General features: G+C 39.3%; 1 protein-coding gene across 1 annotated transcript in view; it reads right to left on the reverse strand.

Moving 5' to 3' along the window:
- The window catches only part of col6a4a (collagen, type VI, alpha 4a), a 52,795-nt gene extending 40,299 nt beyond the window's left edge, over window positions 1–12,496 (reverse strand). Inside the window, exons 1-4 of the mRNA XM_088929653.1 lie at window positions 12,479–12,496; window positions 10,588–10,651; window positions 2,627–2,727; window positions 698–1,306 (exon numbers count right to left, since the gene is read on the reverse strand). Of these exons, the coding sequence (XP_088785779.1) occupies window positions 698–1,306; window positions 2,627–2,699 (682 nt within the window). The 5' untranslated portion in view covers window positions 2,700–2,727; window positions 10,588–10,651; window positions 12,479–12,496. The remainder of the gene's footprint in view (window positions 1–697; window positions 1,307–2,626; window positions 2,728–10,587; window positions 10,652–12,478) is intronic.
- Window positions 12,497–17,787: the final 5,291 nt, after the last annotated feature.

Consider the following 17,787-nt stretch of genomic DNA (forward strand, 5'->3'; position numbering starts at 1 on the left):
ACCGTTTACAAAAATGTTATGTTCTAAGACACTCAGAAACCAATGTCGGCTTAATATATTCATATTCAGGACATCCAGTCATGGAACGTCTGCTTGAGCCCATAAAAAAAGGTGGAGTATAACAGTCACGCTTGTGACCACTGTTACAGAAACCGTGAACTTGGATATTTGTCCTGAAATACTGAAGCAAGCTACACAGGTGATTTAAAATGCTGTGCGATGTCTGTTCATACAGGGCGTGTTGTACTTTAAGCACCAGTACATGGTGAAGTACAGTGAGTTCAAGTGGCATCGGTCTGATGCTCACCAGCCTGTTACTGTAGACACGGCTAGAAAGGTGCAACTACTGTCACACAGTACAACGGTTCACCTGTCGCTGTTCCTGCTGAGGAAATCATTGTTGGTTTTGCAATTTATTTCAGATACTTGGGCCCTGTAATTTTCCTTTATTTGTCACAGCGGCACCATGACATGTAGACAAGATGAAATCCAGCTTTCCTGGTTGTTTGAGTCTATAAACAGGAACAAACATGACTCGTGTGCATTTGTCCTTATGAAGAAAATGCTGTGTCTCGTTCTATAGAAGCTAAGAACCAATGCAAATAGTCGTGTCTCAGTGGCAAAAGGTAGGATCTGACATGAAGCAAAAATCAAACTATGTTTAGCTGAGACTGCAAGGGCCCAGTGTATCGCTTACCTTTCGAAACCTGAAGAGTCTGACGCTTTGACTCCTCCACAGTGGTGCACAGAACCTGGACGAAATTCTTTGAGATGCCCTGCAGGGCAGCGAAGTCATCCACGTTGTACACAAACTTGTCGTCCGGGTCGCTGGCTATCTCATTCAGCTCTTCCAACACTGCCTCTTTTATCCCAATGGCGTAGAGCGTGATGCCGCTGTTCTTCACCTTTTCGGCCTCCTGCTTCACGGTGTCCTGGGACTGGCCGTCTGTGATCACAATGGCTACCTGTGGCACCCCTTCACCCGCTCGGCTCCCTGCTGCTTCTGTGAAGTGGTTGTCTAGCATATAACTGAGCCCCAGGCCTGTCCTTGTGCCCCCGCCTTTGTAAAGAAGGGACTGTATGTATGTTAGAATGTCCTGTTTCTTCTGATACTGGTTGAGGGTAAACTCTGTCCGGGGACTGTTGCTGTACTGAATGAGCCCAATCTGTACTTTATCTGCTCCGACATCAAAGCTGTCTATAAGGGCATAGAGGAAGTCCCGGATCTGCTGAAAGTTTTCCGTTCCGATACTCCACGAGCCATCCACCAAGAACACGATGTCTGCAGCAGTCTCCTCTGTGCAAACTGAAGGTAAGACACAGCACTGGGCAATTAATCACAACAGAGCAGCACAAACAAAGGACCAGGACTCCGACTGGCACTGCGCTTTCAGACTGGTTCTTCAGTTTCAGAATCTGACTTTTGATTTTTAGTTTGAAGAAATGTTTTCTGCCTTTTTCTCAGCCAAAGTCAACTGAATTGGCACCGGCCATGAAGCCTCTAAAATGGTAGACCAGGACACAGAATCGGGATTCTCCTAAACATAGAAATAGAATCCTAGAGGGTGGAGCGGTGGCTCTGTGGCTCGGGATCTGCGCCTGTGGCTGGAAGGTTGCCTGTTCAAAGACTGCAGCCGGCAGAGGAATCCTACTCCGTTGGGCCCCCGAGCAAGGCCCTTAACCCCAACTGCTCCAGGGGCACTGTACAATGGCTGACCCTGTGCCCTGACCCTAAGCTTCTCTCCCTGTCTGTGTGTCTCATGGAGAGCAAGCTGGGGTATGCAAAAAGACAAATTCCTAATGCAAGAAATTGTATAGGGCCAATAAAGTTATGTTATATGTCATGTTATGTTGTTATGTTATGTTAGAAATGAATAGGTGATTAATCTCTTACATAAATCCTCTAGCAGAATACAAATTGTGAGAAGTTTTAGCCACTGCTTTAAATAGAAACAGTGGTTCTAATACAGCAATGCTCTGAAATGTTGTGCCTATCCTGATGAGGGTCACAACTTGCTGGAGTCTGTCCGTAGGGCATAAGCAGAAACTGAAAGCAACATAGCAGCTCTCCCTGCTATGACCCTATTTAGTGGAATAGAGCCAAATTACATTGTTAGATGAAACAAAAATTTGTTTTTATAGAGGCCCACTAGGAGTGTGATTAGTACAGAAAGGCTAAGCCCATGCTGAAAAAGAATGCTATCCTTTCTGTGCAAAATGGAATTCAGCCTCCTCTGTGTTAGGTTTCTGTTCAGTCCTCTGGTTCTGGTGCCTGAGTAAGTTACAAAATACAATGGATGGGTGGTGAAACACTCAACAACACATTCAAAAGCACAAATGTTATAACCACTTTGTGGCACATTGCAGCACGCATGACTACAAGGAACATTTCATGTGTTGTTTGGGAACAGAAGGAGGCTGTGGCAGGCCAGCCTCAGCAAAGACAACAACTGGTGACTTGCCACTAGAGGGCACTATAAGGCCTGTAACACCTGTAAATAGGCTCACTGGGTGTTAAACAATTTAATTATTAGATTCTTCTTGAAGGGTTAGGGCTTGAATAACCTAGATCTGAATGTGATAGCCTTGATTAACATCAAGATCTTTTTTATTCGCAATTACCTACCTGTCTTTTGAGCATTGGATAGGGGAAGACAAAAGGCAAACAAGAAGGCAGACAGAAATCGTATCATCTTCATGGTGGAAACTAATTGGAAGTCACTGTTCCTGCAATACAAACCATAGAAAAGGCTGTGGGAATGCTGCTGTCTGTACTATAATCCATGGGAAAACATTTTGCTTTACAGTGAATAACGCTGTAATTCTTCCAGAATACAGAGCAGTAAGTTGTGAAGGTATACAAGGCAGAAACGCTAAGTTGAGCTGACACCATATTATTTTCTTAGACCCTCCAATGTAGCGGTTTTGTCTATTTTATTATTAAAATTTTATAAAGCAATTTAAATAAAAACATCATACAGTATTTAATGTTTTTCATTTTAAAAATCACATCTCTGCCAATATAATTTTAAATTTGGCTCCATCCATTTCTTCTGATCTTTTCCCATCGCTACAGGCAATGAAAAATATTTCACTGCTCAAAACAGGAAACACTGTAAAAAAGATTGTTTTCATTTGAAAACTAAATCACATTTTGTCCCCCAAATTATCCGTCACAAGCTTTTACGAGTACAATCATTTTACACATTATTAATTGTTATGCAAAAAACAGCATTTGGGTATTTTCCAGTAAACTTTACAACTTTTCTTATTGTACAACACTGAGCTGTGATCACGTAGAGCAGCTGTGAGATCTTTCAGACAAAGCAATGGGCCGGAGAATAGTAGCAGCCAGTTTACAGGCAAGAAAAACTCCAGCTGGAAAAACAGCAGGAATGAGGAATCCTAAGTACAAAGATTTTTTTCCCAAGATCAAACAACCTACATTTTTTGAACTATGCTAAAAGAGAACCATTTGATTCCTTTCTCTCGCTTCCTGTTGTTTATATAGAAATTAAGATTAGTAGTTGAGATGGAGCACATAACTCTGGTAATTATTGTTAATGAAAAACATGTCATTTTATTTGGATTTATTTAAAACAAAAAAGATTAACTCTCTAAATGTGAGGGTTTCTAGACATGTACAGTTTTGAAAATGTATAGATAAACTGTATCGTCTGTATAGTGTCTGCTGCATCTTTTTCTAGGAAGAAGAACCTGAACATTTATAACCAGAAGGTAAATGAAGTGTGTGACATGTGTTAGTCATTTATTAACAGCCCTTTCGGTAACTCTTCCTGCATCTTTTCTTTAATTAAGTCAGGTGACATTCAATATGACATGTGACGAATAAATGGGATGAGTTATTTATGATTATTGTAGCTTTCTGCATTGTGTTACAATTTATTGTGAAACTTTAATTTCATTAAATATGTTATTTATTTCTTGGAACCTTACCCATTCAAACTGCTCCTTTCTTGTCAAGTAATGTGTGATAGTACAATACATGAGTGCAATGAACTTTGTTGTTCCTTGACGCACGGAGAGTTTGCGTATTGATTTCTCAAACAGCTGACTCAGGGGCTCGATTTTTGGGAGAGATTCACCAGTTAATTCCCCTTTTCCCCCTTTTTTAAAATTACTCATGAGCATTGTGCCAGTGTCAACTCAATAAGCTTGTCTCTAAATTTACACAAGAGTCGTGTCTGTTCTCTAGGCAGAATACTAATGTATTTCCATTTCCTTCATGCTTTAATAACATCTGAGACAGGTTTCCAAAAGAAACAATTACAGTATTTCCTCTTTGGTCATATAAGCATGTGCTTTACATTACAAGCATATAAATTATTACAATGCCTTTTACAGTTAAGTTAATAAAACATCAACTATAGGAAAAGAATCTCATTCTGTTTGAAAGAAAGTCTTTTACTTCTGCAAAAGTATTGGAAATCTTATTATTTGTTTATCAAAATATTTCAAGGAGCTTATATACTGTATCTCTAATTCTCTGTTATTTATTCATCTAACCACAAATACACCATAAAACAATGAAAAAGAAAAAAAATAATTTTGTGGTTTCTGATTAGCCCAATTTGACAGTTTAACAAAGTATACTGGTATTTTAGAAATTTAAATATTAATTAAAATCTTAAATGTAAGTCACTCTCCAACCTACTGTAAAGTGTCTCCAACCTACTCTTATTTAAATCATCTCCTGACTAGAACAGTGAATTGTTTCTTCACTACACAGCTCTCTGTCTATTGTCTCTGACCCTGTTTTAGTTTCACACAAAAGACTCAGAACACTGACAGGACAGACCTTGCTTTCTGTTCTATGGCTCCAGATCATTCAAGTATGTCAGCACTTTCAAATCCTTCACTTCTTCCCAATCATTTCTGATTTATTCGGCTCTGTTGTTTTCTGCTTTTGTGTAGAAAAGCACATTGTAGAGTAGACTTTATTATCAAAGGCACAAATGCAATGAAAAACCTATTTGCATGTATGCTCCTCTACAAAAACTTCAAGGAAACACCCAAAACAAGAACACAGAACACCAGCAGCAACAACAACAAAAACATACATCTTAGAGAAAAAACACATCAGTGTGAGCCAGTTGTAGAGTTAATAATCTGACATCTTGACAGTCTCTGAGTCTGTGCCTTTATGCTCCTAGAACGCTCACCAGAGGGAAAGGGGGAGAAAAGTGAGGAACCAGGATGACAGATATCCTTAGCGATACTTCCAGCCTTCCCGAGGCAGCAAGTAGTAAAAATGTCTGAAAAGAGGGGAGCTGTGCTCCAGTGATGGACTGGGCTGACCTGATCACCCCCCTGTAATGCCCTCTGGTCAGACAACTAGCCGCTGCCAGTCCACACTGTAATCCCACATGTGGGCCACTCTCAACAGCAGACCTGTGACATGTGGTATGGACCGCTGAAGACAGACCAAATTTTTTCAATTGTCTGAGGAAGTAAAGGCGTTGTCGTGCCTTCTTTGTAGCTCCAGCTACATGCTGGGACCACGTTAAGTCATTAGCGATGAAGGTACCTGGGAACTTGAAGCTGCTAACCAGCTCAACAGCCACCCCATTGCTGTGAACAGGGGTGTGGTCCCCACCCTGCTTTCTAAAATCAAAGGCCAGCTCAAAGGCCAGCTCTTTGGTTTTGCGGACATTGAGGGAGAGGTTATTGTCAGTGCGCCACTCCACCAGGTTCCTGACATCATCCCTGTAGGCTGTCTCATCCTTAGCAATGATTCGGCCAGTGATGGTAGTGTCATCAGCATATTTGAAGATGGAATTAAATCTGATTAGTAGTAGTAGTATGTTGAACATATCACATGGTCCTTTATAAATTTTGCTGGCATTATAATTCCAGGTCAGAAAATCAATTTTTAATCTCACCTGTTGTAAAAATCCTGTTGTATTTTACAGTAAATTTTACAACTCCTCTTTCTATACAACACAGAACACTAGTCACATGCAACAACTGTGAGATTTACATTTCAGACAAAGCAATAGACTGGAGAACACTTTATTTATGCATTTAAATATAAATACTTTATATTTAGCATATTTCTGGATCAGGGTTCAAAACAATTATATAGACAGCACTTAGGTTTATAATTTGGAGGTACTCCAATATGTTTCTGTGGACTTTAGACACTTCTATACATGGAATTTTCTTCATGAAATACCACATCTGTTTTCAACATAGTGTACAGTGTATGGAAGTAATTTATGAGATTTACATTATCTTTGAAAAATATCTCAAAACAATCAGCAGAAGTACTATTCTGTCTCTGCTGAATGGTGATATGTTGCAGATCAGAAGATTAGTTTTTATCAAAATCAGTGAGGCTCCATTTCAGTGATGCATGTAGTATCTGCTACTGCATCCAACCACTAAGCATTTGCTGTCATCTATTTTCAATGATTATATTATAAGGATTAAAATTACAATATAATTAAAAGCTTTTTCCTCATTTCGCTGTTAAGTCTTGTTGCATATTTGTAGTGCGACAGGATGTCAGGTTAAGACAAAATGGCACCCCTTATCTGATCTACATTCCCAGAAAGCTTTGGGGAATGACCTGCCGTCCTCAGTCATCTGACCAATTGGAAGAAGTTGAAATTGACTGGGTGACATTTAAAAAACCAGGAAGTGGAGAATCCCAGGGTCGGCCTGTACCTGATGTTTGGAAAGCACGTCAGAACCTCTGTTATGCAGTGCATAGAGGGAGGGAAAGAAGTGCTCATCCAGCTGATGACCCTTGAACTGAGGGGTTAGGTTAACATGAGACTTCAGACTTGTGGGAGCTGGTAAGCAGATTAGCTCCCCAAGAAACACAACAAGTGCTCAGAGAGCTCAAAGAGGAGCTTAAGGTTATCTTGGTGGGAGGGGTTGAGTTTTCATGCATTGTTTTTTTTACCGACCTCTGTCTATTTACAGTAAATATGCCTGCTAGGGCATCCTGCATCACAGTGGGCAAATACAAAATGGCTGTCAACCCCATGCAAAGCATTATAGCAGGATTTGTGTTAGGAGTGTTGTTTGTGTTAAGAGTGATTCGGTGGTCGTATGTCTAAAGTGAACGCTTTGCTCACAGACTGTCAAAGAGCAGCTCACAAAACAATTATGAAAACCCTGTTAATACGTTACCCAAGTTGTGAAAATATTTACATTGCAAGCTGTTACAAACCGATCTCACTCCCATTAAAATGTAGCACTGTGAGCTCCTGAGCCCTGTCCAATTAAGCTTTCGCTCCCCAATTTATCATTTTCCCATCCATTTTCATCCCTAATTGAATGACAAATAACAAAGCTAAATACCTGCTAACAAATGTTAAACAAGGTCAAAGCTCGGCTATATTGTAGGAATTTCAAAAAAGCTAAATGCTGTTTGCTAGGACTAGGCAAAATTCCAAAGTTTATTTTTACCCATTTGGATCATCATGAACACAGACGCTGATCAATCAAAGCAAAATACGTTTTTCCATCACGATTGAAAGAATGTTTTGCTCACAAGCATCGGAAAATGAGTGTCCTGTGCTGTCAGTGTTTCCCTCAAGAGACAGCATAATTGGCAGAGACTCTTCCCTGTGGTTCACAAGGAGTTTGACCGGATATTCCCACTGGAAGCAGCCTGCTTCACGTTGAATGGATGCTCAACAGGACCAACCTTTGCAGAGCTCAAATCATGAAAAAAGAACTGTGTGTGCTCCATAACGTTGGCGCTTCATTAACAGTGAAAAGAAGAGGTTCTAAAATAATAATTTCCTGCAACTCCTAAACTTCTATAATATAAGCTTATTGCTCGATACCAATGCATTCCCTCATGTCAAAAAAACACTCGGTAGTCATTAGAGTGCTGTAGATGTCACTCGACACCATGTCATGTGTATTTTTTATCACATACTTTATCACACATTGTGCACATATTGTTCTACACCTTAGACTAGACATTCATGGCACTGTTGAAGCTGAGAAAATATTTACCTGAAAACAGATTTTCTAAACTGCTAATCTGTTTCAGCTCTCCCTCAAGAACCCCTAGAAAGAGGTTTTTGTGCGAAGAAGGACTAGGAAGAATCTTCCACACAGACGACTGATTGTCGAAGCCCATCTGTGCTACTTTCTTTTGATGATACTCGTGGCTTTGGATGTGTGTGTGTGTGGTTGGCTTTATCTGCAGTTGTTGATGTTAGAGCCTCACCTCCTTAGCCATCTGTTAAATTTCTGGGCAGCATGAAAGGTTGCACTAGTCAGGGCACAGGGCGTCAGGCAGGGTGATAGGTAACAGAAGCTGTTGTGCGTTTTTTTCCGCTCAGCATAGCGTACTCTGACATTTTTCACATGTTCTTCCATTGTTTCAGTTTTACATGAACAAGAGTTAGAGCCAGAGACCTTTTCTTCTACCTGTTGCCCCAGATACTCTCCTCCTTCTGCTCCAATAATACACCAGTGCGAAAGAGCCCAGTCTTTTATGTTAGAAAGCAATTTGACTCATTCATTTATATACAGTACAGTGCCTATGCAAAAACATTTTCATTTTTGATTTTTTCTTTTTGATTTGAGTGTTTCATTTAAGCATTCAGGTTTTCATTAAAAGGAGTCATTTTAATACAAGTACACATTCGTATTTCAACAAAATGAGACGTCATTGGAAGGAGGTGAATAGTTTGCAAGCTCCAGTTTTTGAGCATCTTGAAGGCCCTGGCGTTCAATTTAACCATCCTTTCTTCTCACACAAATTGTGCCAACATGTAATTTAAGATATGGGTGGCTTTATAATTCATACTCTGCAGCATTTCATGTAAGTTCTGTTACTAAAAAGTTTTCAGACACCATCTGAAATCACATTACAGCAGAAACTGACCTTACTTGGAAAACACTTTTAGTAAAGAATAATTCTTGTGGGGGGGGTTCTTTGACCAGGAAGAGCAGAAGGAGATAATTAGTCTAAAAAAATCAACTTAAACAGGAAACTCAATCCAGACGAAATGCTAACTTGACCAACGTGCGTGTGGTCTTCTTGTTTAAGCAGTCCCCAAGAACCCAACAGCACCATTAAGAATGTAACTGTGCAGCTGTATTTGGTATAAATCTCACATGTTAAATTCCATCACTGCAGAAACAAGGATCCTTGTTAACCATTCTACACTGCACCAATTAGCCGACTTTGTAATTCAGCTGTTGAGCTTACGACAACACAGGATACATATCTTACAATTAATTAAGATGCATGGCATTTAGTACTCATAATTAGTAGACTGGTGTTGATTTAAGTGTAGTTTTGAACTTCTGAAGTAAAATGCATTTCTTTGTAGGTGCCATAAACAAGATACGAAGTGCTCAATTTTCTTCATTTTAAATGCATTATATACAAATGTATTTTCTCATTCCAGGGTTCTGTAGGGCTTCGAATGAAAACTCCAATCAGGAGCAGGTGTTACTAAATGCTACTACATACTGTATAAATTAGTGTCACTACTAAGAGAGGTTAGATCTTGATATTCATATTCCTGTAATGATTGTAATATTTCCGCTTTGTACTAGTGGTTCTGTGCCTTGACCTCTGCAAATCACATGAGCAACGCTCTAAAGATCCAACAAGCAACGCTCTTAAAGGGGTCATGCATTACCTGCTATCAACAGGTTCTCAGACCACACGTGTGACAGGTATCGTTAAAAGGGGATGGCAGAGTTACAGAAAACCTGACACTCGATGCCGCGACAAATTCCCTGTGAATTCCCTGTGGACATCCACATGCAGGAGGGCTCACTGTGCTGAGCGGGTTATAGAGGTGACGTCATGCTCCTCTGGAACTGAGGTGGTCTTTTAGTGTGGTGAAGTTATGTGTTGGAACTGGTGTGGTTATTAGTTGATTGGTAAGGAATTTAGAACACACATTTACACATTAGTGTAATTAGGCTTTTATTTGGTATTTAAAGGGTGTGCACAGTAGTAGCATCTGTGCCTGGGAGCTTTTTTTGGGGGGAGTGTTTTCTTGTGCTGTGTTTTTGTTTGACCTTAAAAGGCAAACATCTCAGGACCATGGTGAGTTATTGTGTGTGCAGACCCTTTGAAACCTCCCTGCTTGAGTCTGGGGTCTGTCACAGCTATCTTTATGCGCAAAGAAATGTTACACAGCTCTTTTACAGACCTTGTTCTACATGTTCCCTATTTAAAGGAAATTCTCAGATCTTTTTTGGTCTCTGCCGTCAACCAAATGCACATGAATGAATGTGTACAAAACCACATTAGTGAAATTCACATTAAGTCGACTTGCAGAGATATTCATCCCACAGTGGCAGGGCTATATAAACCCCCTTGTATTTTTCTTTTATTTCTGGAGCCTTGTACCACCACCAGCAAGTTTTTAATCTTGCATTTAGCGGGTCAAGCATGTGGTTAGAAAATACAAAGGTTTCAGATTCAGAGGAGGACAGAGAATAAAAATATTGTCATTCCAAACCTTTAACATTCTACCCTGCGATTAATAGCATATTGTACCAGAAGCCATAAATCAGTATATCAGTTTCTCATACTGGTAATTTATGATTTTATTGTAAAATGTTGCTTACCTGCCGAAGTGTGGGCTTTTTCCTCAGGGGTGCATTGGCTCTCCTGTGAGGATTCTGTCAAACCCTTTGCAAAAATAACAAAGAAATAGGATCCCTCAGTTCGGTGTCATCTGTCCAACATCTAGAAGCCCTATATCCCTGTTAACCCAGACCTCATCTCACACGCTCAAAGTGCACAATGGGACTACATCCTTCCTGGGACACCAGTCCTTTGCAGGAAATAAGTATGGACAACTTAAAGAGCAGATTCACCTGGGCAAGATGTTCTTGGAAAGGTACTGGGCACGAATGTGGGAAGAACATACACTATACACTCCAGAGAGCAGGCTGCGTGGTCTGGAGTGAATCCCAGAGCTCTGAGGCTGCAGTGCCAACCTCTGCGCCTGCAAGCTGCCTCTCAGTCCGAAGAGCTAAATAATTAAGCTCAGTATAAACATATTAGTGCTGCAGCGTCAGTCCAAAATGAAAAACGTCACATTAAAACAAATGTGTTGTCAGGACAAATCACTGGTTCTAATGAGATTTAAAAACTGTTCATTTCCCCCTGAGTAGCAAAACATCTTTCAATCATGTGCCTGGAATCACTCATATTTTGCTTGAGCTTATTTCAGCCTGGTCATAATGCAGAGTGATTTGATTCTTGGGCAACTTGTTCCAACCTCTAACTTGAACGGTAGATAATGCCTTTTTTCTCATCGTTGCGTACGCCTATTCGTATTAAAAAGAACTCTATTTATACTTCTGAAACACTGAATAAATTTATATTTCGACAAGTTCTGTCTTCTTATGTTACGCAGTTAAATTTTTGCAAGTAGCTGGATCAGGCTGGATACACCCGCACGCTGATGGGATACAATATCATGTCTCTTTCTGCTTGCCGTTTTTTTAAATCGGGATAAGACCTTCGTGTAAAGGAAGAAATGTATTTTGCCGCAAAGAGCCAAAGTTTTGCTTCTGTTCCAGAAATAACATGAAGTTGGAGGTCCACGGTTCATGACATTCTTTGGAATAAGAAATTGCGCTGAAGAGCTCCACAATGCTGGTGAGCTAGAATCAACGTGCAATACACACAGAGAGAGATCGGTATCAGTTAAACATCTCGCATAGCAAGCAAGGAGGAATCTTAAAATAATGGCTGCTGAGAAGTCCTCACAATATGCCAAAAAAAAACAAAAAAAAGAGAAAATAAATTGAGGGCGAACTAAACATTTTATGAAGAATTTAATAGAAGATGAACATGCTGTTAGGCAAGTTTGATCCACCTTCACAACAATTTAGAAAACTTTTTTTTTATTTTACACTTTGTTTCATTAGAGAATAATGATCAAAATGACATTCGTTTTCAAATACTGATGAGATAAAATCTCCTGCAGCCAAATGAGCAGAAAGCCATCATCTTATAAACACCCGTTCACTTTCCGTAACCGCGTTATCCCTGGAGAGTCGCGCTGAGCTGGAGTCCAGCTCGCCAGGAACAGCGCCTAAAGCGGACTGCGAGTGCCAGTCTGTCGCGGGGCAAACGCATGCATACGGGTGGCAGGTCAGAAAAGCAAATTCACCTGCGCAGTGTGTGGAGGAAACTGGGATACCCTGAAAAAACCCCGACAAAGGCGGAAACACGCAAACTCCATACAAGCACAACCGGCTTCGAACCAGCAAAGCTCTTCCACAATGTCATTATATAATGGCCCTAAAAAAAAATGTCATTTTATATGCCACACTGGCACGGTAATATTAAGGAATAAAAAAATGCGCTTCCTCTAGACACTGAAAACCCATACCGCAAGTATGCATATGTTTAAACATAAAATATTTAACCGGGAGATCTAAATCTGTTATAAACAGGTTAGGAGAGAATCGGACTGACTTCAAGTGCCATTGCAATACTCACAGAGATGCGCCTTTGAAGAGCTCAGGAAATCCGACTCCGTGCGCTCACCGACGGTCGCTGGCTGTTACTGCTCTCCAGCCCCTCCTCGGCTCCCGCCCCGGACGCGAGAAGGTAGACTGCTGGACACACGCTGGATTCATTTGTCCATAAAGCATCCACACTGGCACCATCAGAGGAACAGGGAGTTCAAAATAAACGGGCTCCAACTTTAAATCGAAAAAAGGTTGTTTTTTTTAGTTGTATTTACTCCGTCTTGTATATATTTGGTTGCGCTGATCTCTGATACCGCTGGTTTGCTGTGCGCTCCAGAACCCCTACACAGAGGACGCCTCAAGTAAAAACGAAATCTTCTGCTGGTTTTATTCGGGGTCGTTTTACTCTGGTTTATCTCAAAGTAAATTACCGTTAACGTGTTTAATTCTGACACTACATTAAATCATGGGACCAGCTTTAACTGCTTTTGGTGAAGTTGAATAATTGTTAGTCTTGTAATTACATCCACACATGACTGCGTTTGTCTTATGAATTTGTTTATTTTTATTTCATTTTACGAATAAAGCAGTAGGTTAAAGTTATTGGGTTGCCACTTTTCTCTGATAGGCCTATGTTACACAATAGTTTTTCTTTACCATCAGTGGTGTGCTGGGTAGGTATTGAATGAGTTAGACTATATAAAGCAGATTCATATTCTTCTATTAAATCTTCTATTGCTTTAAAAGGAAAAGATATGATATCCTTTTGTGAGCTTGCCAGACAAGTTCTGCAAAAGGATGTTATCTGCTATGTAATGCTCTTTACTTTTATATCTTTTCTAAAATTCATCAGTTAATAAAAGAAGTATAAAAAACTGGAAACAACAACATGTGTGTATGTAGACTTATTAGGCAGAGATATACTGTTCGGATTTTGTATTAGTGATTTGGAAGAGAATTTTTTTCAGGGCTAAATTGAAATATCATCTTCAAATGTAGCAATGAAGCATTGCAGAAGCACAAACAGATAAATGCTTAATGAACCTGAGATAGAAACTCATGCACTGTGCTATTTTAATCTTAGTTTGCAGCAGCAACTAAACATACAGTATGCCTCTGCTTGTCGATCTGCTTTTATTCACCACTTCTCTGTCTGTCCACATTCCATCACTGGCAAGGGAATAATGTATTCCAGAATCCTAGAAGCATTCGATTCACAAAATATAAACTTCATGGATCCTTCTCCTAAGCTGAGAAAACCAATGTAAACAATCTCTATTCTGGGAGCTGGGGCAGCCCCCTTTCACTTGCAGAGTCTGTCAGTCAACCTATCTAATAGAGATAATTACTGCAGCACTTAACAGGACATTTCTCATCTGGCATGGGCCTTCATGCCTATAATCTCCTTTGCTAGTTTGCTGCTACTTTCACTGACTCACAGTTATTGATTACACGAACAAATCTATTATAATAATATATATTATTCAATGCAAAAACATACCACTGTCTTATTTCAATTTGCACTTCACTTACAGTATAATATAAGTCTGTCTGGGTTCTGTGTGCATTGATGGTGGCTATTTCATGACAGATATTAAACATTATTCTACATACAATCATAGAATGGATTGGTTATGATGGAGTATTTGAACTCTAGTGCATAAATTCTTTCATACTCCATAATTGCATTTGTCATAGCATAAATGAACATAAAGAAATCTTATTGTGAGATTGTGAGATACATTTCAGATTTTCTATTTCAAAGTTCGAGCTCGAGTAGCCAGGTTTTGCAAGGAGTTTCCATGTGAGAATGAAACACAGAAATGCATGCATCGACAAATCTCTGAGCAATGAAGCCCGCCTGTTGTGTTTTTAGAAGTGCAAAAATTCCGCAGAAATAGTGGATTTCCACTACATGGTGCATGAATATTAGGCCTCTGGCTGAAATGTGTTAAAACATGTTCTCCAAGTAAATTTCGTCTCATACCATCGTCGCCCTTCTTTTCAGAGTCATTTGATGGATGACAGGACAAATAAAGCAAACACTCGTCCATCAGCTGAAAATTCCTATGGAGACCTCCACATCCACATATTGAATAACGAAATCTGACAGGTCTCTTACGTTGAGGGCAACAGTTCATTGGAAATCAAGCCTATGAGATTCTATTAGCACATTGCAGAACCCTACATTTTTGGAACTGTACTGGAATTCTCACAAACTTTAAAGATGTGAACATTTAGAGACAGATATTTTCCTTGTTTAAGTACTCAGGAATACTATAAAGGAGCATATAGACATTGTTTTTTAAATCTGGAGATGACAAGGGACTTCTGATGAGAATCAAGTGTTTCCTTTCCTAGAAAATCATTTCTGCTGTTTGAAATCCCCATCTAATTCAGGGATAAACCTGGTTTTGCCTCAGAGTGTGTCTGTAAAGTGGGAAATGTCAGCGAGGAGTGATACTGATTTTGATTGATTGCAGTTTGATTTGATTGGATTGAATGACTTAGGAGACCATGCTATTGTAGCCATTATACTGCACTGCATCTTTAGTGAGGCTACAAGTCACACGTTGTGCTTATCTTCACTAAGGGCGTGACATCATTTGGATGTGTGTCTGGCACAATTCCACTAATGTCAAAAAATGGTAAAACAGTATACTGTATTACAATCTGATATTCAACAATGCAGCTGTGTACTGTGGTAATTTAAAAATCTGGAAATCTAATTATTTATGAAAGTGCAACCATGACAACCCATGGTTTGTTCATTTACGAACAAAATGGAATTCTATACTTTCATTACTTCTTTCAGTATTAAACTCTCCCTCTGGTTCACAAACAGATTAATAACAATGAGACCAGTGTAAGCATTTTGCATTAAAAAACGTTTTTCACAAGGTCCACCTTACCTCGTCCCAGTGATCAAATCCTCTGCTATTTCGAAGAGCAAATTATGACCTAAAGCGCTGATGATCAAAATACCTAGACAACAGCTGTAATCCATGCTTCATTTAGGTACTGACATAGTGAGATATGGGATAAAGCACGAATCCTGTGAATTGAAACTTTATGTCAAAATGGAAGGAATTAAACTGAAGACAAGCAGCTACATGTGAGACTTTGCTTACTCCTGACAGCATGCTATAGAGGGGAAGACAAAAAACAGAGAATGGGCAACTTAGGCTGTGAGTTGTAGAGTCTATAAGGACAGTCAGGATCGGGACACTACACAGAGGCCCATGTGCAACCAAACTCAACTATACTGACATTCCACACAATACAGCCACTGTGCACAACCTCATCTTCTTCCCTTTCTGAGGCAGTGCCCTTCGATTGAAACTGCTCACTGTAATTCGGGATGTTGAAAAAATGGCACTGAGACGTTATTGCAGTTTCTCTTGTTTTCATTTCCGTTTGGCATCTTACAAAACAGACATAAAGACCACAACCCAGAGTCTGTCAGTATCCATCAGTATGAACCATGGGTTCTTCAGAATGAACCGTGAAACACCAACCAGAAAACATAAGCAAAAACAGCATGAAAGTGCCTTTAAAAATAAGAACTGAAGGCACTTCTTTATGCCAAGAGTTCTGGGAGTAGGGAACAAACTTCAAGAACAAGGCTCCTTTTACAAATTGCTTGGATCAGCTACGAACTACTAAACGGGCCAAATGTCCTCGTCTCATTTGTAATCTTCCTTATGCACTGATGTTCTTGTTTGCCAGTACTCTTGCAAATTTCCAAACTTTCTGGATGGGGAGTGTCATACATTTCTCCACTAAAGAGGAAAAAGAACATCTGTGCACTTCTACCATCAAAGTCACAAACACAGACAAGCCCACTCATGCCCAACGTACCTCAAACTATGTTCTGAACTAATATAGACAGTAAAGTGCAATGAACATCATTTGTTAAATTGTAACCTCCCATTAAATTCTTCATCTTTTCCCTAGTGGGTGCTTAATTACCTATTACAACATAAAAGCCCAAATACTTTACACACTCCTATCCAGGGATAAAATAAGTGTACATCATATATTTTCAGATGATAGATTCACTGACACTGGTGTTCACTAAGGCTTCAAGTCATTAAGAGGCACAACCAAACCTTAGCAGTTACACAGACAAAAGTACCATGGCTCAGATTAATTAAATCATGGAGATATCTGTCGAGGTGTAGCAAAAACAGAAACAATTAAATAATAAACAAATAAGCACATAACACTGCCAATATTTAAATGTATTTGATCAGGATGTTTACAATCACTTTATTTTACAATTGCCTTGTGTCCTTGTACTGCAATATCAAACTTCTGAATGTGGTAAATTATGTAGTAACAAATCACCTACAGTCTTCTAAGTCTACTACCTATGCACTAAATCATTAAACATTAAAAATGACTAGTTTTTGAAAATACAGATGCTGAAGCCAGCACTGAAAAGTTGAAATGGAGTGCATGCATATTTTGTCTGTTTGCCTGGGATGTTAAAGACTATTACAGTATCTTAAAGACTGTAATGGTTCATGGTTTGATGATGTTGATGAGACCAACACCTGAGAAGAGATGACTCTGTTCACTCCAGGGGGGTGTGTTGAAGGAGACTCTCCTCCCTCTCCTGCATGAGGAGAGTGAACCACTCACCTGGATGAGGTAAGGAGCTGCAGAAGAAAAGAATCCTTACAATGCAAAGCTAACAAGGTAAGACCATTTCTGTGTATGCTCTTCTCTGAAAAATACACTGAAATATTTAAGATTGTAGTTGTAATTGAATGTTTGATTCAGAATAAAGGTATTCTTTTTTATAGGAATAATCACTATTTTCTACAGCTTTTACAAGGTGCTGTAGGACATACAGTATGTACAAAGTTATTGGAAACAGGCAATGTCCCAAGGCCAAAGACTGTTTTTATTTGTTATTAAATATTGAAAATCTACTTTTGTTTTTTGTTAGAATTTAACAGTCCTCATAAAAATAACAAATAATATGAATTACTGTTGGAAGTGAAACCTAATGTTATAATAAGTATTGTATTATAATAATATACTTTCATAATCTTAAGGAGTGATTAAGGAGAGCAGGTTTAGGCAGTAATTATATTCCATTTATGTTTAAAAAATCATAATTATTACCAGCATGGCGTTCAAAACATGCCGTCAAGAGCTCTGTGTTCAGACTGAAGTACTTAATACAACTAAGGTAGTTTTAAATTTAAAAAACATACCTCTTAATGAAAGTTTTTCTTGAGATAAAACGCTGTCTTATTTTATGCTTTCTAAAAGGTTACCTATAAGGATATCCTCACGCCAAGAGAAGCAGGCAATTCATCCGCC

The sequence above is a fragment of the Atractosteus spatula genome, chromosome 12, assembly GCF_055471065.1.
Source record: "Atractosteus spatula isolate fAtrSpa1 chromosome 12, fAtrSpa1.hap1, whole genome shotgun sequence".
NCBI classification, from domain to species: Eukaryota; Metazoa; Chordata; class Actinopteri; order Semionotiformes; family Lepisosteidae; genus Atractosteus; species Atractosteus spatula.